Genomic DNA, 27,995 nt, shown 5'->3' with positions numbered 1-27,995 from the left:
AAATTAATTTCTAAACCAAATAAAAGCCTGATAAGATGCTGAGTTTCATGTGACAGTCAAGGTATAGTAACTAATTGAAATTCATTTGTAAACCAAATAAAAGCCTGATAAGACGCTGAGCTTCTACATTTGAACCATTTAGCAGACACTTAGCCAGAACTATGTAAGCGCATTTCAAATAAGGTAGGTAGGGAAAGTAAAACCTTCAAAATAGACGCCATCTACACTATCAGTTTCTAACCTAATACATATGTGCGTGTACTGTGTGAGTCAAGGAGTCCACTATTGGTACTGTAGATTGAGGCAGAATGGTGAAGACATCAAAAAGACAACAAGAAAACATTTCTTTTGAGATAATTGTAATGTGTCCTTTCTTTAAAGTCTGATACAAAGACTTGCAATCAACACAAAGAGAAAAAAAACAGCAATATATTTACAATTTACAAAGAATCACTTCTCTGTGAATATAGCACTTATAAATATGATTTACATAACAAAATAAATATGTAAATGACCAATGTAGCTTGAGTTTTCTCTGTTAAAAAATATGTTACAGAACAAAATGACAATGAGTAATACCTTTCCTTCTCTGGCGTCTGCTGAAAGAGGTCCTTTGAAACATAGTTTATACGACTTAACATTGAGCATTACAGTACATACAACATTATCATTATATTAAAAAGTGATTTTCTATTCAAAAATATAAAGAAAAGGAGTTACAATAGTGAACACTTAAAAGTAACCTATACACTCAGACAAAAATAATCCAGTATGTGATGTTCGTCTCCATTTGAATGGAAATTGCATTGATTCTACAGTTTGTTGTTCAACAAAGCCCTTCTAATGTGTAGTTCACCTTCTGATGCGATGATATACTGTATGCATGGAAACTGTCATGGCTGACTAAAAAGGAGTATAGCTGATGATTCTGTTGAGAGGTAAAGAGGACTACATGCATTGGCACTGTGGTATAGATGAACTATTAGTGGGCCTGAGTGAGTGACCTACAGAACCTGGATTCATGCAGTTTTTGTTTCATTTTCAGATACTTTGAGTGTTTGATTGAGCCTGCGTGGAGGAGTGCTAGCTGGGGAGGGTGAGTGGCTTGCACTTTTGGGACTATTCTATTGTTTCCATTGTGCCAGACATGCTAAATCAAGGCCCACCAGCACTGAGACCCATCTGAGCACCACAAATCAGGGAGAGCACCGTAGAACTCTAGACTGGCACGGTGTGGAAATGAGATCCTACTTTATGGTCAATCATAGAATCAGAATTCCTCTAGAATTGTTTCTGTGTTCAATACCTTTAGAATCTGAACCATGTCTACCCGTGTCAAGGTAAGGACTGTAGTTACCGGTATAATGGACTCTTCTCTACCACAACCATCTGAATCATCATTTCTTTAGTTGGAAGCCCCATGAGAAACCTTTGTTTGAACTTTCATGATGTTCCTCCAATTGCCAATAGGTGACACCCAATCACTACCTTTGGTGGTTGTGTCAAAGTTCTCAGTGGTCCTCATACAATTCCTGCGGTTTTCAAATGAACCTGAACGTGTATAGCTACAGCTCATTATATAAAGGTTCATTCCGGTCTCGCAATCTGATTGGTCAATTCCAGGTTGCAGTCGTGATGTTATGCCTTTATGATACCATAGAGTAACAAACTGTCAGCCAGCTGGTGATTTGTTTAATGTGTTGCCTAGCATCACATTAAGAACAGTCTGATGCTGTTGTTGTTACAGTGTGCTGTGGTGATGATCAGGGGTGAGAGCTGGGTTGCTGCATTCTTCCTTTCTCATCCTCCCTCTCTCTTTCCACTCTTTTCCCATCCCTCCACTGCTTTGGAGATGAGACGGGGGTAAATACTGACCCTGTTCAGGAGGGTGCAAGGGTTACAGAACATTCAGATAGATATGTGTTGTGTAGATGTGATATCTGGCAAGTTCCTATTGGGAATCGTGTCTGATCTATTCGTTCCATTTCTATCTGTAACATTCTGAACGTTTCACCTCACTGAATAATCCACAGTTGTTTCCATGTTATTGTTGCATCCCAAATGGCACCCTAGTGCCTGGTGGCACCCTAGTGCCTGGTCAAAAGTAGTACACTATATAGGGAATAGGGTGGCATTTGGGAAGCAGGCACTGCCTCCTTAGAGAAGGACTACTTGTCCAGTGCTTTCCACACCTTTAATGTGTGTATGCGCCTGTTCTTGACTTGAGGAGAAAATACTATGCTAGAAGAGGCCCACAGTTAGACAGACTTAAACATTGTGTTTACTTCATATACTTTACATGGACTCCTTTAAAACACTTCCTTAAGTCATTGCTGCCTTTTTTAACAATGACACAATTAAAAACAACCGACACAGGATAAAAGTTAAGGTAAAAAATAAAATAAAAACAGAGCAAATAGCAACTAAACAATGAGCATCCTTAAAACTGGATTACATTCGTGATTATTCTTTTTCTTTTCCAACCAAAAGATAATTTAAGGAGAGTAGCAGAGAGGTGTGCCTTGTCTATGTGGAGTGTTTGCCCAAGTACTCCTAACAGTACTGGGTTGTGAGAGGCTCTGTCGGGTGGGTTGGGGGTCAGACTGTAGCCCTTAGGTGTGACTGAGGTTAGGGCTGAGGTGAATGGGATGGGGACAGGGAACATGGGGAGCAGAGCTGGAGGTATCAGATGTGGGGACCAGACTTGGTGTTGAATCCTACCTTGAGATCCACACAAAACTCAAGTCTTTTGCTTAATAGGACACTTCAAGTTAAAAATAAGCTAAAACCCCCCACCCCCCCAAAGTGAACTATCCCTTTAAATCAAACATTGATGTCAACGGGAGATTAAAACAAGTATTTCAAAAAACACTTTTTTTCTGGGATCTCAAAGTTAGGATTTGGCCCCATAGCCCCCTGGTTTAGTCTACTGTACTAAGACTTTACTCCTGTCTCTTTAGCTCCCGCTGCTCAGCATCCCCAGTAGCTTGCTGGGGTCCATGCCCTGCTGCTGGGCCATCTTCTGCACGTCAAAGCCCATGTGCATGAGGAACTGGATCACGTTCATCTCCTGGCCCGTGAACTGGTCCCGGATGGTGGGGCAGGTGGGGTTGCAGTGTGGCCAGGGGCAGCTGTCAATCAAATGGACGGGGCAGCCCTTAGGCGGGGCCTTGTTGTTCCGGCTGTTGTCTTGGAGACTGCGGTCCCAGCAGTGCAGGGCTCGGGGAAGGGAGGTGCCTTTGACCTGAACGTCGATCCAGTAACTGTAACAGACCAGCCACAAGAGGGCACTGTTAGATCACGGCGAGTCACAATAAACAGCTAGCTGACACAGAATTATCTCTCTCTAATTAGAATGGTGTTCAGTAGGGAAAAAGCAGTGAAAGGTGGAGGTACTATTTAGATTTGTCCAATAACAACACAGATTTCCATTTTTGTTCGAAAATGTTTTTTTGTATATGGTGTGCCCTACTGAACGCAACCCAGGTTTGAAGAAAGTTTAAAAACCAAGTGATGAATGTGTCCAATAACAATTTTCAGTTTTCTGTTGTAAAACCTTTATATACGATGTGCCCAACTGAACATGACCCAGGTGGAAGATGAAAGACAGAGAGATTGATACTTACTTCCTTGTGATGACTTCATGTGAGAGGCAAGCTGGAGCAAACATGGCCCTGAAAATGTATGCAAATACATGAGACTTGTTGAACACAGTTGGCAGCATAACCTTGACACACTGTCTGTCTGTCAATCTTTTGCTGTAAGAGTTACTGTAAGTTTGCTGTATGAGTTACTGTAAGTTTGTTGTAAGAGTAACTGTAAGTTTGTTGTAAGAGTAACTGTAAGTTTGCTGTATGAGTTACTGTAAGTTTGCTGTATGAGTTACTGTAAGTTTGCTGTATGAGTTACTGTAAGTTTGCGAGTAACTGTAAGTTTGCGAGTAACTGTAAGTTTGCTGTAAGAGTTACTGTAAGTTTGCGAGTTACTGTAAGTTTGCTGTATGAGTTACTGTAATTTTGCGAGTAACTGTAAGTGTTTGCTGTAAGAGTTACTGTAAGTTTGCGAGTTACTGTAAGTTTGCTGTAAGAGTTACTGTAAGTTTGCGAGTAACTGTAAGTTTGCTGTAAGAGTTACTGTAAGTTTGCTGTAAGAGTTACTGTAAGTTTGCTGTATGAGTTACTGTAAGTTTGCGAGTAACTGTAAGTTTGCTGTAAGAGTTACTGTAAGTTTGCTGTATGAGTTACTGTAAGTTTGCGAGTAACTGTAAGTTTGCTGTAAGAGTTACTGTAAGTTTGCTGTATGAGTTACTGTAAGTTTGCTGTATGAGTTACTGTAAGTTTGCGAGTAACTGTAATTTTGCTGTAAGTGATACTGTAAGTTTGCAGGTGCTTACGGGACATCTTTGAGCGTGTTCCTCAGCTCGATGCCTAGGTTCTGGATGTACCGCCACTGCCCCTCCTGGACGGGCTGACCAGTCAGATGGATGTTGTCCACGGTCAGCTGGGCCTCATCAAACAACCACTGGACCACAAACACTGGGCCTGTGTGGAGGGAGGTTGTAATGTATGCACAAGTGAACACACACACAAACGCATGCACAGGCTGTCCATAATGAACACACTGACACACAGAGATATACACAGATATCTGTGCAAATTCACAAATTAATTCATCAACCTTTGCTAGCACTCACTCTTTATGGAGGGGAACACTCTGTAGCCAAAGAAACAGTTCCACTCCTCCCCCAGGTGGACCTGTCTACACCTCTCTGGCACAACGCTGCCCCAGTACCTGGTGACAAGAGGTCAGAGGTCAACATCTTACAGTGTCAGTTCATATAGGACCTGAAGAATAGGCTACTAAGCCTGCGTCTACACAAGAAGCCCGATCAGATCAAATCTCTAAGGCTGTATTTACACAAGCATCACAATCAGATCAGATCTCTAAGGCTGTGTTTACACAAACATCCTGATCAGATCAGATCTCTAAGGCTGCGTTTACACAAGCATCCCAATCAGATCAGATCTCTAAGGCTGTGTTTACACAAGCATCTCAATCAGATCTCTAAGGCTGCGTTTACACAAGCATCCCGATCAGATCAAATCTCTAAGGCTGTGTTTACACAAACATCCCAACCAGATCAGATCTTTTGCCAATTATTGAGCTGTCTGTAAATGCAGCCTTAGGCGAGGGGGTTCAATATGTTCAATCCATTTAACAATGAAGTGACACAGTACAGTAGAACTAGGGCCAATAGCTTATCCTGGTCAGGCCACTGGGCCATGAGAAACACTCTGGTCCTAACCACTCAGAAAGCAGTTCAGAATAGGAGTGCTGATCTAGGATCAGTCCTCCCTATCCATATGATCTTATTGAATATGATCTAAAAGTCAGAAAACTGATCATATATCAGCACCCTTAATCTGAGATTTGAGATTGTGAATATGGTCCCAGAGACTGCAGCTATAGTGGTGGAGTGCTCTCTTACTTGATGCCTCTCTTGATGGCCTCCGTGGGAGCACAGCTGATGGTGTCGTGACAGTCAGTAGATCGGTACTGCTTGTTGTCCAGGAACCAGCCCGAGTCAGCCAGACCTCTCACCTGGATCCCAGGGTGCCCCAGCCCCTCCAGCAGCTCAGCCACAGGGTCCACGTTCAGCAGGACCCCCGTCCCCCCCGCACTGTGGGGTAGAGAAGAGACACACCGATAACACACACACACAGGCATGGATACACACACCCACACAGGCATAGATACACACACACAGGCATGGACACACACACACACACACACACACACAGGAATCGATACAAACACACACAGGTACAAACAGACACACACACTCACTTACTCTAATCTCTAGTGACACATAGTTCCAGTTCATTAAACATATTTACATTACGTTAACACACAGACACACCCACACCAAAATGTGGCTCCACCCACCTGCTGCCAGCCAGTAGTAGAACCTTGGCGTTGTCAAGCCCCTTGGTCAGCAGATCCTTCACCACCTCCTGAATGATCAGAGACCCCATGAAGGCGTAGCCACCTGCACACAGACGGCACGCAGACAGACAGTCAGTCACCAACACAATACATTGAGTGCAGAGTGACCAACACAATGCACACAACATACCTACCTAGCCTATGTCTATCATGGATGACTCAATGAAATAACCAATTTCCCTCTAGGAAAATATGTTTTAAGTTAATTGATTGAATGATTTATTAATTTCTTGGTTGGTTGGCTGATCGGTTGCTTGTTTTATTGGTTGCTTTGGTTGATTGATTTGTTGGTTGATTGTTTGATTGATGTATTGGCTGATTGGTTGATTTATTGATTGGGTGTTTGGTTGATTTATTGATTGGGTGATTGGTTGATTGACCTCCATTAGAAAATGCAAACACACATTAGTATGGCCAATAGTGATGTCTTACTGTGGTCCGTCTTGGCTGAGGCACCACTCCACACATCACTAGAGCAGTAGGGGATGAACCTGGAGAGGAAACACAACATCCGTGTCAGGTCTTCTTACACCTTTATAAAGATCAACTGGACACAGACACACCAAATCCTGGAACTTACACCATGTTGGCGTTCCACCAGTGAGGGTTTTCCTCTGGGAGTGGAGACAGGATCCCTGTGCCTACAGAGAGGAACGACACGGCAATAGAGAACAGATTACATTAACCATCATGCCACTCCCAGAAACATCACCATCTTCCTCATAATCACTGCATGAATGATGGTCCTGACAGCACATTGAGAGAGAGAGGCACTTCCCCTCTCACAGGAGCAGGCAGACCGTCTCAATAACACTGGTCATTACTACATAGATGACTGTCTCAATAACACTGGTCATTACTACTATAGATGACTGTCTCAATAACACTGGTCATTACTACTATAGATGACTGTCTCAATAACACTGGTCATTACTACTATAGATGACTGTCTCAATATACTGGTCATTACTACATAGATGACTGTCTCAATAACACTGGTCATTACTACATAGATGACTGTCTCAATAATACTGGTCATTACTACATAGATGACTGTCTCAATAACACTGGTCATTATTGTATAGATGCCTGTCTCAATAACACTGGTCATTACTATATAGATGACTGTCTCAATAACACTGGTCATTACTATATAGATGACTGTCTCAATAACACTGGTCATTACTATATAGATGACTGTCTCAATAACACTGGTCATTACTACATAGATGCCTGTCTCAATAACACTGGTCATTACTATATAGATGTCTGTCTCAATAACACTGGTCATTACTATATAGATGACTGTCTCAATAACACTGGTCATTACTACATAGATGTCTGTCTCAATAACACTGGTCATTACTATATAGATGTCTGTCTCAATAACACTGGTCATTACTATATAGATGACTGTCTCAATAACACTGGTCATTACTATATAGATGCCTGTCTCAATAACACTGGTCATTACTACATAGATGACTGTCTCAATAACACTGGTCATTACTACATAGATGACTGTCTCAATAACACTGGTCATTACTATATAGATGACTGTCTCAATAACACTGGTCATTACTATATAGATGTCTGTCTCAATAACACTGGTCATTACTATATAGATGTCTGTCTCAATAACACTGGTTATTACCACAGATAGCTATATTCCTGTGCATTTTATAACTGACATCCAACAGTTTGTCAGTTTGTTCATTGTGTGGTTACGGCCCTGGTCTGTACTTTGTTCATTGTGTGGATACGGCCCTGGTCTGTACGTTGTTAATTGTGTGGTTACGGCCCTGGTCTGTACGTTGTTAATTGTGTGGTTACGGCCCTGGTCTGTACGTTGTTAATTGTGTGGTTACGGCCCTGGTCTGTACGTTGTTAATTGTGTGGTTACGGCCCTGGTCTGTACGTTGTTTGTGTGGTTACATTGTCTGTACGTTGTTACGGCCCTGGTCTGTACGTTGTTCATTGTGTGGTTACGGCCCTGGTCTGTACGTTGTTCATTGTGTGGATACGGCCCTGGTCTGTACGTTGTTCATTGTGTGGATACGGCCCTGGTCTGTACGTTGTTCTATGTGTGGATACGGCCCTGGTCTGTACGTTGTTCATTGTGTGGATACGGCCCTGGTCTGTACGTTGTTCATTGTGTGGATACGGCCCTGGTCTGTACGTTGTTCATTGTGTGGTTACGGCCCTGGTCTGTACGTTGTTCATTGTTGGATACGGCCCTGGTCTGTACGTTGTTCATTGTGTGGATACGGCCCTGGTCTGTACGTTGTTCATTGTGTAGGTTCATATGGCCCTGGTCTGTACGTTGTTCATTGTGTGGATACGGCCCTGGTCTGTACGTTGTTCATTGTGTGGATACGGCCCTGGTCTGTACTTGTTCATGTTGTTCTGTACGTGTTCATTGTGTGGATACGGCCCTGGTCTGTACGTTGTTCATCGTGTGGATAAGGCCCTGGTCTGTACGTTGTTCATTCGTGTGGATACGGCCCTGGTCTGTACCCTGGTCTGTTCATCGTGTGGTTACGGCCCTGGTCTGTACTGTTCATTGTGTGGATACGTTGTCTGTCATGTTCATATAAGGCCCTGGTCTGTACGTTGTTCATTGTGTGGATAAGGCCCTGGTCTGTACGTTGTTCATTGTGTGGATACGGCCCTGGTCTGTACGTTGTTCATCGTGTGGATAAGGCCCTGGTCTGTACGTTGTTCATCGTTCATCGGTCTGTGGTTATCGGCCCTGGTCTGTACTGTTCACGTTGTTCATCGTGTGGATACGGCCCTGGTCTGTACGTTGTTCATCGTGTGGATACGGCCCTGGTCTGTACGTTGTTCATCGTGTGGATACGGCCCTGGTCTGTACGTTGTTCATTGTGTGGATACGGCCCTGGTCTGTACGTTGTTCATTGTGTGGATACGGCCCTGGTCTGTCTGTGTGGACGTTGTTCATTGTGTGGATACGGCCCTGGTCTGTACGTTGTTCACGTTGTTCATTGTGTGGATAAGGCCCTGGTCTGTACGTTGTTCATTGTGTGGATATCGTGTGGATACGGCCCTGGTCTGTACGTTGTTCATCGTGTGGATACGGCCCTGGTCTGTACTCATACGTTCTGTACGTTCATCGTGTGGATACGGCCCTGGTCTGTACGTTGTTCATTGTTCATCGTGTGGATACTGGCCCATGGTCTGTACGTTGTTCATCGTGTGGATACGGCCCTGGTCTGTACGTTGTTCATCGTGTGGATACGGCCCTGGTCTGTACGTTGTTCATTGTGTGGTTATGGTCTGTACGTTGTTCATCGGCGGCCCTGGTCTGTACGTTGTTCATTGTGTGGATAAGGCCCTGGTCTGTACGTTGTTCATTGTGTGGATAAGGCCCTGGTCTGTACGTTTCATCGTTCATACTACCCTGTGTACGTGGATAAGGCCCTGGTCTGTTGTTCATCGTGTGGATAAGGCCCTGGTCTGTTTGTTCATTGTGTGGATACGGCCCTGGTCTGTACGGATATACGGCCCTGGTCTGTACGTTGTTCATCGTGTGGATACGGCCCTGGTCTGTACGTTGTTCATCGTGTGGATACGGCCCTGGTCTGTACGTTGTTCATCGTGTGGATACGGCCCTGGTCTGTACTTTGTTCTATGTGTAGGTGCAGAACCAGAACAGACAGCACTACAGCCCATAGCCATTTTCGGTCTATAACATGTGGTGGGGCTCAGTTGGTCGGAGCATGGCACTAGCAACAAAAGAGTGTGTGCACTTACCATACAGTAGGTTGCTTTAGATAAGTGTCTGATATTTTCTGTAACATTAGGCCCAGACTAAAAATCATTTTCAAAGGAGAATCTCTATTGAGAATGCCTCTTAGTCCAGAGGGGTATACTACGAAGCAGGTTTGAGGAGTTAGAGACTGGTCGTACAAATGTTGCTCACCTTTTAGCCAGGTACATTTCTATGGCACCCAATCCTTCAGAAATAACCTGCGCCATGGCAGGCTAACTCACAGCTAACTTAACTCACAGCTAACTCACAGCTAACTCACAGCTAACTCACAGCTAACTCACAGCTAACTCACAGCTAACTCACAGCTAACTCACAGCTAACTCACAGCTAACTTAACTCACACTGACTGACATTTTTATAATTTGTTCTTAACATGTCAGTTAAGAACAAATTGTTATTTTCAACAACGGCCTAGAAACAGTAGGTTAACTACCTTGTTCAGGGGCAGAACGGCAGATTTTTGCCTTGTCAGCTCGGGGATTCAATCTTGCAACCTTTCGGTTACTAGTCCAATGCTCTAACCACTAGGCTACCCTGCCGCCCTGCCAAATGACTGAGCCACGAGTTGAGGACTGATTCAATCAGATTCCCTCCCTCTCGCAAAGGTTGCGTCTTCATCCACTTCATTTGAGGAAGACAACTGATGAAATATTTTATTAATCAAATGTTTTTTTGTTTTAAAAATGTTTAATTTGAATAACATATCACATTACACATTTAGTAATGACAAAATGCATTTTAAACTTCACGCACAGTAACACTTTTGTATGACTTAATACAATTGTTTTATTGATAGGAGTGGGGAACAAGGTGCTTGTGCATTGAGAAGCACACCAAAGACGACATTATCGATACGTAATAACACACGACATTAACGATACGTAATAACATAGACGACATTAACGATACGTAATAACACAAAGACGACATTAACGATACGTAATAACATAGACGACATTAACGATACGTAATAACATAAAGACGACATTAACGATACGTAATAACATAAAGACGACATTAACGATACGTAATAACATAAAGACGACATTAACGATACGTAATAACATAGACAACATTAACGATACGTAATAACATAAAGACGACATTAACGATACGTAATAACATAAAGACGACATTAACGATACGTAATAACATAAAGACGACATTAACGATATGTAATAACATAGACGACATTAACGATACGTAATAACATAAAGACGACATTAACGATACATAATAACATAAAGACGACATTAACGATACGTAATAACATAAAGACGACATTAACGATACGTAATAACATAAAGACGACATTAATGATATGTAATAACATAAAGACGACATTAACGATACGTAATAACATGAAGACGACATTAACGATACGTAATAACATGAAGACGACATTAACGATACATAATAACATAAAGACGACATTAACGATACGTAATAACATAAAGACGACATTAACGATACGTAATAACATAAAGACGACATTAACGATACGTAATAACATAGACAACATTAACGATACGTAATAACATAAAGACGACATTAACGATATGTAATAACATAAAGACGACATTCACGATACGTAATAACATAAAGATGACATTAACAATACGCAATAACATAAAGTTCAGTTCAGGACAGTTCAGGACAAGGCTTCATTTGTGTCTTAGAGTAGTAGTGGTGGGGGGTTGGTAAACGGTAACAGCCAGACAGACACAGGCGGGTAATGTAGGCAGAGATTCTGACCTGTTTTGGTTTGAGGCCACTTGGACGAGCTCATCAGTCTCCTCATGGTGTCGTATCGGCTGTCACAGTTCTCTTTGTTGAAGCAGTACCAGCCGCCCTCCAAGAATATCAACCACCGTCTGCTCCCTCTGGACTCTTTCATGTAGTACCTAGAACGGAAAGAAAAACATTATATTTTATAAACACAAACTCACAAACCATGGACAAGAATCATGTATCCTCACACGAAACACTCAAGTTGCCCTCACCATCTCCTGGCATCAGTGACTGTGCCAAAAGGAATAAAACCTGACCTCATGTACATATTATGTAAACAAAGAATACAAAACATGTTGTTATTTTGAAGACCTTTATCTCTTTTAACAAAAATAAGCTAAAACTACTTCCCCCAGATTTGAACTCACCTAAACAATGTTTGAGTGCTGGTTACACAGAGCCATGGTGTGGACACACACACACACACACACACACACACACACACACACAATCCTACCATGTGATAAAACAAAAGATAGGAACCTGGATGAGCTCCTCCACCCTCAGTATTGAGAAAGAGAAGACTAGTGTGCTTCCCAAATGGAGCCCTATTCCCTTTATAATGCACTACTTTTGGCCTGTCAGAGGCCTGTGGTCCACTATATAGGAAATTAGATGACATTTTGGAAGCACCCTAGGTGTTACCAGTGCCCTAAAGGCCTTTGGCTGGCAACAGTGATTAGGAAGTGCAGTACCATCATATTCCCTGCTACTACTCTGCTGAAGTCACCGTTCTTTAACAGTGGTCTCATACATAGGCCCTCCATCTCAGGCTGGATAAAATCTCCACTACCCTCAGTGCCGGCCATGCAGAAATGAAAAACAGAGAGGAGATGACGTGCTGCCTGCAGCCTGCAGCAGCCAGGGATGAAAACCATGGTGAGGTCTGTGCAAACACACACACACACACAGACAGACACATCTCTGTTGCCCAGGACCCATATTCACTACATCCACCCAGAGGAATGCTCCCTTTGATGCGTCACAGGAAGTCAGAGCCTACAACACTATTCTACAGTGGATTATACAGCACGACCTGAACCACCATCTGAACAGAGATCAAACACAGAGATCAATGTCTGAACCAAAACAATTAAAACAACTAACACCCTTGTCTTTCTTGGTACTGACACTCACACGGTCTCTTCTCACTAGCACTGATTCTGCTGATAGCTGCTTTATTGAGGAAAAGTAATTATTATTATTACTGTGATAGGAGGTTGTCTCACCATCTTAAGATGAATTAACTTTACTGTAAGTCGCTCTGCATAAGAGCGTCTGCTAAATGACTGAAGTGTGAATGTAGCTGAAATGTAAATGTGGCTGAAATGTAAATGCAGCTGAAATGTAAATGCATCTGAAATGTAAATGCGTCTGAAATGTAAATGCGTCTGAAATGTAAATGCGTCTGAAATGTAAATGCATCTGAAATGTAAATGCAGCTGAAATGTAAATGTAGCTGAAATGTAAATGCAGCTGAAATGTAAATGTGGCTGAAATGTAAATGCGTCTGAAATGTAAATGCGTCTGAAATGTAAATGCGTCTGAAATGTAAATGCGTCTGAAATGTAAATGCGTCTGAAATGTAAATGCGTCTGAAATGTAAATGCTTCGGAAATGTAAATATGGATGAAATGTAAATGTAGCTGAAATGTAAATGCAGCTGAAATGTAAATGCAGCTGAAATGTAAATGCAGCTGAAATGTAAATGCAGCTGAAATGTAAATGCAGCTGAAATGTAAATGCAGCTGAAATGTAAATGCAGCTGAAATGTAAATGCAGCTGAAATGTAAATGCAGCTGAAATGTAAATGTAGCTGAAATGTAAATGTAGCTGAAATGTAAATGTAGCTGAAATGTAAATGTAGCTGAAATGTAAATGTGGATGAAATATAAAATGTAGCTAAAATGTAAATGTTTTCCTATTCAATTCTATGGATCTGAACCTGATCAAAACTGGGTCCGATGTTTTCGTTTCAGGTTGTCCTTTTCAGCACAGGTCCAGCAACTACGGTGGGCAGTTAGTTACTGCTTGGTTTGGCTGAACTTAGCTCAGTAGTGTAGGAAATATTCACTCTGAAGAGTTTTTCAATCTGGATGCATGAGTCATTCACTTCAGAAGATCTGTTCATCCTCTGCCCACAAGAGGGCAATGCTATAATTAATCCCCATAGTCTCACAACCGTGAAGTGCAGAATCATCAATTCACTGCAATTGTCTACAGTCTACAGTTCTGTCAAGGCATTTTAATACAATGCAACAGCATGCTAACAGATACCCATGGACTTCCAGTCATAGTGCTAATGTTAGTTAGCCTTGGTGTGCAAATCTACCTCTTAACTTCCTTCATACTGGAAACAGACATAAACAATATTTCATCTGACTCTGGGGAAGTAGATAAAGGGCCTCATTGCCAAAATCCCAAAGTATCCCTTTAACTTTCTGTCACCCAACAACATTTCTACCATTTCACAGGATCAGACTAGCAGACACTACAAAAGACCATTAGAAGCAGGCATGATTCTCAATGTTTCTGTGATGGCTAGGCTTTAGCTCAGAGGGCTAACAGACTTGTAGCACCCAGGAGGCCTGGATTCAAACCCAGTCGGCCATACAAGCAGGCATGATGCTATTCTATTCCCTATTTACTTCTGCGATGTTCAGAGACTGTTATTTCAGCAACAGACGTGTTAGCCTGCTGAGCTAAAGCCTAGCTTCTAAAGGAGCTTTGTCAGGCAGCTAGAGGGAACAGTGGTATCTGAACGCTACTCTTTACCGACGACGATGCGGCTGCAGCTGAGACAGACGGCTTCTCGGACCAGAAACTCTGGCGGCTGCCAGGCATATCTTATCATTGGGGCTCCCGAGTGGCACGGCGGTCTAAGGCACTGCATCTCAGGGCTGGAGGTGTCACTACAGACCCTGGTTTGTTTCCAGGCTGTATCACAACTGGCCGTGATTGGGAGTCCCATAGGGCGGCACACAATTGGCCCAGCATCGTCCGGGTTAGGGTTTGATTGGGGTAGGCCCAGCATCGTCCGGATTAGGGTTTGGCTGGGGTAGGCCCAGCATCGTCCGGGTTAGGGTTTGGCTGGGGTAGGCCCAGCATCGTCCGGGTTAGGGTTTGGCTGGGGTAGGCCCAGCATCGTCCGGGTTAGGGTTTGGCTGGGGTAGGCCCAGCATCGTCCGGGTTAGGGTTTGGCTGGGGTAGGCCCAGCATCGTCCGGGTTAGGGTTTGGCTGGGGTAGGCCCAGCATCGTCTGGGTTAGGGTTTGGCTGGGGTAGGCCCAGCATCGTCCGGGTTAGGGTTTGGCTGGGGTAGGCCCAGCATCGTCCGGGTTAGGGTTTGGTTGGGGTAGGCCCAGCATCGTCCGGGTTAGGGTTTGGTTGGGGTAGGCAGTCATTGTAAATAAGAATTTCTTCTTAACTGCTTTGCCTAGTTAAATCACATAAAAATAACAAATAAAATCACAGGGAGGACTGCCAGAGCAGGCTGAGTGGTGTGGTGTTGAGCAGGCTGAGTGGTGTGGTGTTGAGCAGGCTGAGTGGTGTGGTGTTGAGCAGGCTGAGTGGTGTGGTGTTGAGCAGGCTGAGTGGTGTGGTGTTGAGCAGGCTGAGTGGTGTGGTGTTGAGCAGGCTGAGTGGTGTGGTGTTGAGCAGGCTGAGTGGTGTGGTGTTGAGCAGGCTGAGTGGTGTGGTGTTGAGCAGGCTAAGTGGTGTGGTGTTGAGCAGGCTGAGTGGTGTGGCGTTGAGCAGGCTGAGTGGTGTGGCGTTGAGCAGGCTGAGTGGTGTGGCGTTGAGCAGGCTGAGTGGTGTGGCGTTGAGCAGGCTGAGTGGTGTGGTGTTGAGCAGGCTGAGTGGTGTGGTGTTGAGCAGGCTGAGTGGTGTGGTGTTGAGCAGGCTGAGTGGTGTGGCTTTGAGCAGGCTGAGTGGTGTGGTGTTTGCCAAGACACTGACTCACACTCTCACCCTCAGGGATAATCTTTCATGACATGTTCAACTCATGACATAATAAACTAAGATTAAGCTTAGAATACCCAATTTTACGCTACATTTGGAGGGTACCAGTAGCATGGAGCAGACCACACTAGCACTGCAACATCTATGGAGGGTACCAGTAGCATGGAGCAGACCACACGATCACTGCAACATCTATGGAGGTTACCAGTAGCACGGGGCAGACCACACTAGCACTGCAACATCTATGGAGGTTACCAGTAGTACGGGGCAGACCACACTATCACTGCAACATCTATGGAGGTTACCAGTAGTACGGGGCAGACCACACTATCACTGCAACATCTATGGAGGTTACCAGTAGTACGGGGCAGACCACACTATCACTGCAACATCTATGGAGGTTACCAGTAGTACGGGGCAGACCACACTACCACTGCAACATCTATGGACGTTACCAGTAGTACGTTGCACTGTAACATCTACCAGGGCAGACACACCATTAACTAACATCTACCAGGGCAGACACACCACTAACTATCATCTACCAGGACAGACAGACCACTAACTAACATCTACCAGGACAGACACACCACTAACTAACATCTACCAGGACAGACACACCACTAACTACCATCTACCAGGACAGACACACCACTAACTACCATCTACCAGGACAGACACACCACTAACTACCATCTACCAGGACAGACAGACCACTAACTACCATCTACCAGGACAGACACACCACTAACTAACTAACTAACTAACATCTACCAGGGCAGAAACACCACTAACTAACATTTACCAGGACAGACACACCACTAACTAACATCTACCAGGACAGACACACCACTAACTAACATCTACCAGGACAGAAACACCACTAACTAACATCTACCAGGACAGCCAGACCACTAACTAACATCTACCAGGGCAGACAAACCACTAACTAACATCTACCAGGACAGACACACCACTAACTAACATCTACCAGGACAGAAACACCACTAACTAACATCTACCAGGACAGCCAGACCACTAACTAACATCTACCAGGGCAGACAAACCACTAACTAACATCTACCAGGACAGACACACCACTAACTAACATCTACCAGGACAGACACACCACTAACTAACATCTACCAGGACAGACACACCACTAACTAACATCTACCAGGACAGACACACCACGAACTAACATCTACCAGGACAGACACACCACTAACTAACATCTACCAGGACAGACACACCACTAACTAACATCTACCAGGACAGAAACACCACTAACTAACATCTACCAGGACAGAAACACCACTAACTAACATCTACCAGGACAGAAACACCACTAACTAACATCTACATCAGGGCAGAAACACCACTAACTAACATCTACCAGGACAGAAACACCACTACCTAACATCTACCAGGACAGAAACACCACTAACTAACATCTACCAGGACAGAAACACCACTACCTAACATCTACCAGGGCAGAAACACCACTAACTAACATCTACCAGGACAGAAACACCACTAACTAACATCTACCAGGACAGAAACACCACTACCTAACATCTACCAGGGCAGAAACACCACTCCATCACTATAAGTCTCTATATTATGTTGGAGAAAAGATTTCCTGAGGCTCTAGAGATGTATCACAATAACTATAAACTACAGATTTATTTATACAACACAGGAGGTTGGTGGCACCTTAATTGGGGAAGACGGACTCATGGTAATGGCTGGAGCAGAATTAGTGGAATAGTATCAAATACATCAAACACATGGTTTCCATGTGTTTGATGCCATTCCATTTGCTCCGTTCCAGCAATTATTATGGTCTGTTCTTCCCTCAGCAGCCTCCACTGCTATACAACAACCTAAACTATCACTGTAACTATAAACTACAGATCTATCACTATACAGCTACCTAAACTATCACTATACCTATAAACTACAGATCTATCACGATACAGCTACCTAAACTATCACTATAACTATAAACTACAGATCTATCACGATACAGCTACCTAAACTATCACTGTAACTATAAACTACAGATCTATCACGATACAGCTACCTAAACTATCACTATAACTATAAACTATAGATCTATCACTATACAGCTACCTAAACTATCACTATAACTATAAACTATAGATCTATCACGATACAGCTACCTAAACTATCACTATAACTATAAACTATAGATCTATCACGATACAGCTACCTAAACTATCACTATAACTATAAACTATAGATCTATCACGATACAGCTACCTAAACTAATACTATAACTATAAACTATAGATCTATCACGATACAGCTACCTAAACTATCACTGTAACTATAAACTATAGATCTATCACTATACAGCTACCTAAACTATCACTATAACTATAAACTATAGATCTATCACTATACAGCTACCTAAACTATCACTATAACTATAAACTACAGATCTATCACTATACAGCTACCTAAACTATCACTATAACTATAAACTACAGATCTATCACTATACACTACCTAAACTATCACTATAACTATAAACTATAGATCTATCACTATACAGCTACCTAAACTATCACTATACAGCTACCTAAACTATCACTAACTATAAACTATAGATCTATCACTATACAGCTACCTAAACTATCACTATACCTATAAACTATAGATCTATCACTATACAGCTACCTAAACTATCACTATAACTATAGATCTATCACTATACAGCTACCTAAACTATCACTATAACTATAGATCTATCACTATACAGCTACCTAAACTATCACTATAACTATAAATCTATAGATCTATCACTATACAGCTACCTAAACTATCACTATAAACTACAGATCTATCACTATACAGCTACCTAAACTATCACTATACAGCTACCTAAACTATCACTATACAGCTACCTAAACTATCACTATACAGCTACCTAAACTATCACTATAAACTACAGATGTATCACTAAACAGCTACCTAAACTATCACTATAACTATAAACTACAGATCTATCACTATACAGCTACCTAAACTATCACTATACAGCTACCTAAACTATCACTATAAACTACAGATGTATCACTAAACAGCTACCTAAACTATCACTATAACTATAAACTATAGATCTATCACTATACAGCTACCTAAACTATCACTATACAGCTACCTAAACTATCACTATAAACTACAGATCTATCACTATACAGCTACCTAAACTATCCCTATACAGCTACCTAAACTATCACTATAAACTACAGATGTATCACTATACAGCTACCTAAACTATCACTATAAACTACAGATGTATCACTAAACAGCTACCTAAACTATCACTATAACTATAAACTATAGATATACAGTGGGGCAAAAAAAGTATTTAGTCAGCCACCAATTGTGTAAGTAGCGAGGCTACATACAGAAACCGGTTAGTCAGGCTGATTGAGGTAGTATGTACATATGGTTAAATATGGTTAAAGTGACTGCATATCTGATGAACAGAGAGTTGCAGTAGCGTAAAAGAGGGGTGGTGGGTGGCGGGACACAATGCAGATACCCCGGTTAGCCAATGTGCCGAAGCACTGGTTGGACGGACCAATTGAGGTAGTATGTACATGAATGTATAGTTAAAGTGACTATGCATATATGATAAACAGAGAGTAGCAGCGTAAAAGAGGGGTTGTGGGGGGGGCACACAATGCAAATAGTCTGGGTAACCATTTGATTACCTGTTCAGGAGGCTTATGGCTTGGGGGTAAAAACTGTTGAGAAGCCTTTTTGTCCTAGACTTGGCACTCCGGTACCGATTGCCATGCGGTAGTAGAGAGAACAGTCTATCACTGTCACTATCACTATCACTGTCACTAACACTAATACTAATACTATCACTATTACTATCACTGCCACTGTCACTAACACCGTCACTGTCACTATCGCTAACACTGTCACTATCACTATCACTAACACTGTCATTATCACTAACACTGTCACACTAACACTGTCATTATCACTGTCACTATCGCTAACACTGTCACTTATCACTGTCACTATCACCATCGCTGTCACTAACAATGTCACTATCACTGTCACTATCACTAACACTGTCACTATCACTATCACTATCGCTAACACTGTCACTATCGCTATCGCTAACACTATCACTGTCACTATCACTGTCACTATCACTCACTGTCACTGTCACTAAACACTGTCACTGTCACTATCACTATCACTATTACTATCACTGTCACTATCGCTAACAATGTCACTATCGCTAACACTGTCACTATCACTAACACTGTCACTATCACTGTCACTATCACTAACACTGTCACTATCACTATTACTATCACTGTCACTATCGCTAACAATGTCACTATCACTGTCACTAACACTGTCACTATCACTATCGCTAACACTGTCACTATCACTCACTATCACTAACACTGTCACTATCACTATCACTATCACTAACAATGTCACTATCACTGTCACTATCACTAACACTGTCACTATCACTATCACTGATCACTATCACTATCACTAACACTGTCACTAACACTATCACTATCACTATCACTGTCACTATCACTATCACTATCACTGTCACTATCACTATCACTAACACTGTCACTATCACTACTACACTATGTCACTATCACTAACACTGTCACTATCACTAACACTGTCACTATCACTAACACTGTCACTATCACTAACACTATCACTATCACTATCACTAACACTGTCACTATCACTAACACTGTCACTATCACTATTACTATCACTGTCACTATCGCTAACAATGTCACTATCACTGTCACTAACACTGTCACTATCACTATCGCTAACACTGTCACTATCGCGATCACTAACACTAACACTATCACTAACACTGTCATTATCACTAACACTATCACTAACACTATCACTAACACTATCACTAACACTGTCGTTATCACTAACACTGTCACTATCACTAACATGATCACTAACACTGTCACTATCACTGTCACTAACACTATCATTAACACTATCACTATCACTAACACTGTGTCTATCACTAACACTGTCACTATCACTGTCACTAACACTATCACTGTCACTAACACTAACACGATGCCCAGACGGCATCCCCAGCCGCGCCCTCAGAGCATGCGCAGACCAGCTGGCCGGTGTGTTTACGGACATATTCAATCAATCCCTATACCAGTCTGCTGTTCCCACATGCTTCAAGAGGGCCACCATTGTTCCTGTTCCCAAGAAAGCTAAGGTAACTGAGCTAAACGACTACCGCCCCGTAGCACTCACATCCGTCATCATGAAGTGCTTTGAGAGACTAGTCAAGGACCATATCACCTCCACCCTACCTGACACCCTTGACCCACTCCAATTTGCTTACCGCCCAAATAGGTCCACAGACGATGCAATCTCAACCACACTGCACACTGCCCTAACCCATCTGGACAAGAGGAATACCTATGTGAGAATGCTGTTCATCGACTACAGCTCGGCATTCAACACCATAGTACCCTCCAAGCTCGTCATCAAGCTCGAGACCCTGGGTCTCGACCCCGCCCTGTGCAACTGGGTACTGGACTTCCTGACGGGCCGCCCCCAGGTGGTGAGGGTAGGCAACAACATCTCCTCCCCGCTGATCCTCAACACTGGGGCCCCACAAGGGTGCGTTCTGAGCCCTCTCCTGTACTCCCTGTTCACCCACGACTGCGTTGCCATGCACGCCTCCAACTCAATCATCAAGTTTGCGGACGACACAACAGTGGTAGGCTTGATCACCAACAACGACGAGACGGCCTACAGGGAGGAGGTGAGGGCCCTCGGAGTGTGGTGTCAGGAAAATAACCTCACACTCAACGTCAACAAAACTAAGGAGATGATTGTGGACTTCAGGAAACAGCAGAGGGAACACCCCCATCCACATCGATGGAACAGTAGTGGAGAGGGTAGCAAGTTTTAAGTTCCTCGGCATACACATCACAGACAAACTGAATTGGTCCACTCACACAGACAGCATCGTGAGGAAGGCGCAGCAGCGCCTCTTCAACCTCAGGAGGCTGAAGAAATTCGGCTTGTCACCAAAAGCACTCACAAACTTCTACAGATGCACAATCGAGAGCATCCTGGCGGGCTGTATCACCGCCTGGTATGGCAACTGCACCGCCCTCAACCGTAAGGCTCTCCAGAGGGTAGTGAGGTCTGCACAACGCATCACCGGGGGCAAACTACCTGCCCTCCAGGACACCTACACCACCCGATGCTACAGGAAGGCCATAAAGATCATCAAGGACATCAACCACCCGAGCCACTGCCTGTTCACCCCGCTGCCATCCAGAAGGCGAGGTCAGTACAGGTGCATCAAAGCTGGGACCGAGAGACTGAAAAACAGCTTCTATCTCAAGGCCATCAGACTGTTAAACAGCCACCACTAACATTGAGTGGCTACTGCCAACACACTGTCAATGACACTGACTCTACTCCAGCCACTTTAATCATGGGAATTGATGGGAAATGATGTAAATATATCACTAGCCACTTTAAACAATGCTACCTTATATAATGTTACTTACCCTACATTGTTCATCTCATATGCATACGTTGATACTTTACTCTATATCATCGACTGCATCCTTATGTAATACATGTATCACTTGCCACTTTAACTATGCCACTTGGTTTACATACTTATCTCATATGTATATACTGTACTCGATATCATCTACTGTATCTTGCCTATGCTGCTCTGTACCATCACTCATTCATATATCCTTATGTACATATTCTTTATCCCCTTACACTGTGTATGACAGTAGTTTTTTTTTGGAATTGTTAGTTAGATTACTTGCTCGTTATTACTGCATTGTCGGAACTAGAAGCACAAGCATTTCGCTACACTCGCATTAACATCTGCTAACCATGTGTATGTGACAAATAAAATTTGATTTGATTTGATTAGATTTTGATTTGATTTGATCACTAACACTGTCACTATCACTGTCACTAACACTATCACTAACAACAACAATAACAACAACAACAACAATAACAATTACCAGGGAGGGGCAGAGTTAACCAGGGAGGGACAGGGCAAACCGGGGAGGGACAGAGTGAACAAGGGAGGGACAGAGTGAACCAGGGGAGACAGGGTGAACCAAGGAGGGACAGAGGGAACCAGGGAGGGACAGAGTGAACCAGGGGAGACAGGGTGAACCAGGGGAGACAGGGTGAACCAAGGAGGGACAGAGGAACCAGGGAGGGACAGAGGGAACCAGGGAGGGACAGAGGGAACCAGGGAGGGACAGAGGGAACCAGGGAGGGACAGAGGGGGAACAGAGGGAACAGGGAGGGACAGAGGGAACCAGGGAGGGACAGAGGGAACCAGGGAGGGACAGGGAGGAACCAGGGAGGGACAGGGTGAACCAGGGAGGGACAGAGTGAACCAGGGAGGGACAGAGGGAACCAGGGAGGGGCAGGGTGAACCAGGGAGGGACAGGGTGAACAAACGAGGGGCAGAGTGAGCCAGGGAGGGACAGAGGGAACCAGGGAGGGACAGAGGGAACCAGGGAGGGACAGGGTGAACCAGGGAGGGACAGAGGGAACCAGGGAGGGACAGAGGGAACCAGGGAGGGACAGAGGGAACCAGGGAGGGACAGGGTGAACCAGGGAGGGACAGGGTGAACCAGGGAGGGACAGAGGGAACCAGGGAGGGACAGGGGAACAGGGAGGGACAGAGTGAACAAGGGAGGGACAGAGGGAACCAGGGAGGGACAGAGGGAACCAGGGAGGGACAGAGGGAACCAGGGAGGGACAGAGGGAACCAGGGAGGGACAGAGGGAACCAGGGAGGGACAGGGTGAACCAGGGAGGGACAGGGTGAACCAGGGAGGGACAGGGTGAACCAGGGAGGGACAGGGGAACCAGGGGGAGGGACAGAGGGAACCAGGGAGGGACAGAGGGAACCAGGGAGGGACAGAGGGAACCAGGGAGGGACAGAGGGAACCAGGGAGGGACAGGGGAACCAGGGAGGGACAGAGGGAACCAGGGAGGGACAGGGGAACCAGGGAGGGACAGGGTGAACCAGGGAGGGACAGGGTGAACCAGGGAGGGACAGAGGGAACCAGGGAGGGACAGAGGGAACCAGGGAGGGACAGAGGGAACCAGGGGGAGGGGAACCAGGGAGGGACAGGGTGAACCAGGGAGGGAAGAGTGAACAAACGAGGGGCAGAGTGAGCCAGGGAGGGGCAGGGTGAACCAGGGAGGGGAAGAGTGAACAAACGAGGGGCAGAGTGAACCAGGGAAGGGCAGGGTGAACCAGGGAGGGACAGGGTGAACAAACGAGGGGCAGAGTTAACCAGGGAGGGAAAGGTGAACCAGGGAGGGCAGGGTGAACCAGGGAGGGGAAAGGTGAACCAGGGAGGGACAAGGTGAACCAGGGAGGGACAAGGTGAACCAGGGAGGGACAAGGTGAACCAGGGAGGGACAAGGTGAACCAGGGAGGGACAAGGTGAACCAGGGAGGGGCAGGGTGAGCCAGGGAGGGGCAGGGTGAGCCAGGGAGGGGCAGGGTGAGCCAGGGAGGGGCAGGGTGAGCCAGGGAGGGCAAAGGTGAACCAGGGAGGGCAAAGGTGAACCAGGGAGGGCAAAGGTGAACCAGGGAGGGCAAAGGTGAACCAGGGAGGGGCAGGGTGAACCAGGGAGGGGCAAGGTGAACCAGGGAGGGGCAGGGTGAACCAGGGAGGGGAAAGGTGAACCAGGGAGGGGCAAGGTGAACCAGGGAGGGGCAGGGTGAACCAGGGAGGGGCAGGGTGAACCAGGGAGGGGAAAGGTGAACCAGGGAGGGGCAGGGTGAACCAGGGAGGGGCAGGGTGAACCAGGGAGGGGCAGGGTGAACCAGGGAGGGGCAGGGTGAACCAGGGAGGGGCAGGGTGAACCAGGGAGGGGCAGGGTGAACCAGGGAGGGACAGGGTGAACCAGGGAGGGACAGGGTGAACCAGGGAGGGACAGGGTGAACCAGGGAGGGACAGGGTGAACCAGGGAGGGACAGGATGAACCAGGGAGGGACAGGAACTGGCTGGGAGGAATTAGTGTTAGTATCCGGTTATTTATAGACACAAAGGTGACTATTACAGAGACGACATCTGCCAACCTCTGGCCTGCTGGCCAGATCTAAAAGCCTCTGTGTCCTCACTCACACTGCGATCCTAAAGAGCTAAGAGCTTTACGGGCTGGATGGGCCACTCTCTATGTGCCTGTCCCAAATGGAACCCTATTCCCTATGTGGTGCACTACTGTTGACGAGGGGCCATTGGGAATAGGGGACATATATGGAATAGGATGCCATTTGGGATGGAGGATATGAGACACTCAGGTTGAATTATTTCGATGGATTTATACAGGATGCTAAATCCAGTGAGAGACATCTCCATCCTCCATCCAGTCACACACTGGCATTAAAGACCCGTGTATAAACACTGTACTGTAGCCTACTGCCCAGCGATATGTCTAAGTCATAACACATTTCATGTGTTTTGTCTGTTGGGTATAAGCACAACAATCTGATATGACGAGACATACTGTACTAGACATGCAGACTTGCATCATGCTAGTGCTCCATAGCAGTGTATTACACTCTGACCTTATTACATGGATCCCTCATCATTGCAGTGGGTTAGAATAGCATTCACCTCCCAATAGAGCATCTACAGGCATGCTCGCTATAAAACAAATATAGGTGATAGGGATTAGAAAGTACGGTATGGAACATCGAGAGTATGGGGAATAGAATGTAGGGTATGGAACATCAAACATATGGGATTAGAATGTAGGGTATGGAACATCGAGAGTACAGGGATTAGAATGTAGGGTATGGAACATCGAGAGTACAGGGATTAGAATGTAGGGTTTGGAACATCGAGAGTACAGGGATTAGAATGTAGGGTATGGAACATCGAGAGTACAGGGATTAGAATGTAGGGTATGGAACATCGAGAGTACAGGGATTAGAATGTAGGGTATGGAACATCGAGAGTACAGGGATTAGAATGTAGGGTATGGAACATCGAGAGTACAGGGATTAGAATGTAGGGTATGGAACATCAAGAATACGGGGATTAGAAATTAGGGTATGGAACATCGAGAGTACAGGGATTAGAATGTAGGGTATGGAACATCGAGAGTACGGGGATTAGAAATTAGGGTATGGCACATTGACAGTAAAAACAAACAGATATTTAGTATTCAATAGATACTGTATGTATTAGCCTTTCAATGACTTGATGTATACTACACTATACCATATTAACCAATGACTAGATGTATACTATACCATATTAATCTATGACTAGATGTATACTATACCATATTAACCAATTACACTGGATCTGTCTGGCAAAAAAATATATTTGCCTTCGTACATGTGTATAGTATATTATACTACACAAGCCACACAATCCAACATAAAAGCAGTTAGTTCCCCTGCGTATCCCTCATTAATGGAAAACAAACATGAGAGAGAGAGAGAGAGAGAGAGACAGACAGAGACAGAGAGAGAGGCAGACAGAGACAGAGAGACAGAGACAGAGACAGAGAGAGAGAGAGAGAGAGAGAGGGAGATATTATCTACCTCACTTGCTTTGGCAATGTTAACACATGTTTCGCATGCCAATAAAGCCCCTTGAATTGAAATGGAATTGAATTGAGAGAGAGACAGAGACAGAGACAGAGAGAGAGGCAGACAGAGACAGAGAGAGAATATATATTTTAGAATTATATTTTAGAAATGCTACCATACTGAGGCTAATGAGCAACACAATGGCTGTGCTTATCTATGCAGAAATTAGGTGTCAATCTCACAACCATATTATTGGTGACAGTTTATAAATATTAGCCTATATAAGCCTATATTCCTTCATGGGAAAATGTATATGTAATTCTGACATTGGTTTGGATGAACATAAAAACAATATAAAGATCAATATAATATTTTCCATTAAAATTGGGATTGAATTTATATGAATAGGTATGTTTTCCAATATTATTTTCATTTAAAAAATACAATGTACATAAAAAAATCTCTATACACATTTTGGTGCGTCGCGCACACGTAAAAATAATGGACCAATTCGATTTGCATTGTTTGTAGAAGGATCCCAAATGTGGACAATATATCAATCTTGATCACTTCTGCATCATGAGATTAAGATGCCCACAGGAATCAATCACTATGCTCATTATGCACGTGCCAGGCCAGGCCGCAAATATTCGCTGAAAAGCTGCCATGACGCACAGCCGCTGTGTTGGACATCTGTATAACACACGTTTTCATGCTCCTTTTTGTGATCCTATAATCTAAAGTAGATATCTCAATCACAAAAAACTAGACTTAAACTTTAAGGATAAGCAAAATCCAATGGGCAATCATGTTTGGACTGTGCTTTCAACATGCTATATTTCTGGAAACCTCGACTGTTTGAAAGAAAAAAAGTCACGGATCAGATGAGAAGAGAATACAGTACCCTGCTGGAGTTCCATCGTTGCACGTGACTGAAGTATTTTCCAAAAAGTGCAGCTTCATATCATAGTCGAGCTTCTGCGCCGAACACGGGTAGAGGGACTGCGCCAGGTTCTTCACCTGCGTCATGAAGTTGTCCATGTTCTCTTCGACGGCGGTGAAATCCAGAGGGAAACTCTCCGTGGTGTCACCCCGGTCCCGGTATGTGGGAGAAGGCGGTGTCCGTCGTGGTTGCGGGTTGCGACCACCTCGGAATCTTCTTGCGGCAAAAACTCCGGACTGCATAAACACCAGCAGCAAAAGCCAGGAAATCAATCTCATTGCCGTCATCTTTTCCGCGAGCCACCTGCAGTTTAGGTCTTCCTTTGATGGTTTCCGAGTTTAAGGTTTTCCTTCGAAAGAATTCTTGCTATTTGGAGATTGGATTGGAAAAAGAAGCAGAGAATTACGCACGGTTCGAACTGTTGCACTGCTATCCTCCGACCTAGGCTAACTGTTTTGTATCAGATGATCAAGGAAAATACTTTTTAAATGCATTTATTAAAAACAATTCAGTTGCTTCTATGGGTCGATATGAACAATGTCTAAAATAGAAGCAATAGTTTCCTAGATGATCTTAATCGAATCCGTAAAACTGTTCTGTTCTCAAACCACTACCGCACTGTCACTGCTATTGAACCAAGTTTAGGGTTTGAGTTAAATGACAATACTCATCACATGCTCTGGAATTTTATTCAAACTTTCCCCCCTTCTCTCACCCGGCATCCAATCAGAGAGGAGGGCAGGACTCTGGGCTGGGCATGATCAAGCGTAGCAGACTTCCCCCCTTTTAATTTATTGAGGGGGAAAAAATGTCCGTGCTTTGGCTCTTTTGATCCGCGATGTTTCATTTGATGTGGT

At 44.3% G+C, this 27,995-nt stretch overlaps 1 protein-coding gene across 1 annotated transcript; it reads right to left on the bottom strand.

Moving 5' to 3' along the window:
- Positions 1 to 342: 342 nt before the first annotated feature.
- notum1a (notum, palmitoleoyl-protein carboxylesterase a) lies at positions 343 to 27,785 on the bottom strand. The gene is made up of 10 exons (XM_042314039.1): positions 27,100 to 27,785; positions 11,555 to 11,703; positions 6,587 to 6,647; positions 6,439 to 6,497; positions 5,947 to 6,049; positions 5,489 to 5,680; positions 4,694 to 4,791; positions 4,394 to 4,541; positions 3,627 to 3,674; positions 343 to 3,263 (listed from the first exon to the last, which is right to left on the bottom strand). Exons 1-10 carry the CDS (start codon positions 27,423 to 27,425, stop codon positions 2,957 to 2,959), a joined length of 1,491 nt encoding a protein of 496 aa, XP_042169973.1. The 5' UTR covers positions 27,426 to 27,785; the 3' UTR covers positions 343 to 2,956.
- Between the last annotated feature and the right edge of the window lie 210 nt (positions 27,786 to 27,995).

Source organism: Oncorhynchus tshawytscha, unplaced genomic scaffold (genome assembly GCF_018296145.1).
Source record: "Oncorhynchus tshawytscha isolate Ot180627B unplaced genomic scaffold, Otsh_v2.0 Un_contig_12726_pilon_pilon, whole genome shotgun sequence".
Taxonomy (NCBI): Eukaryota; Metazoa; Chordata; class Actinopteri; order Salmoniformes; family Salmonidae; genus Oncorhynchus; species Oncorhynchus tshawytscha.
The sequence above is the reverse complement of the archived record's forward strand: the minus strand, read 5'-3'. Positions and strand labels throughout refer to the sequence as shown.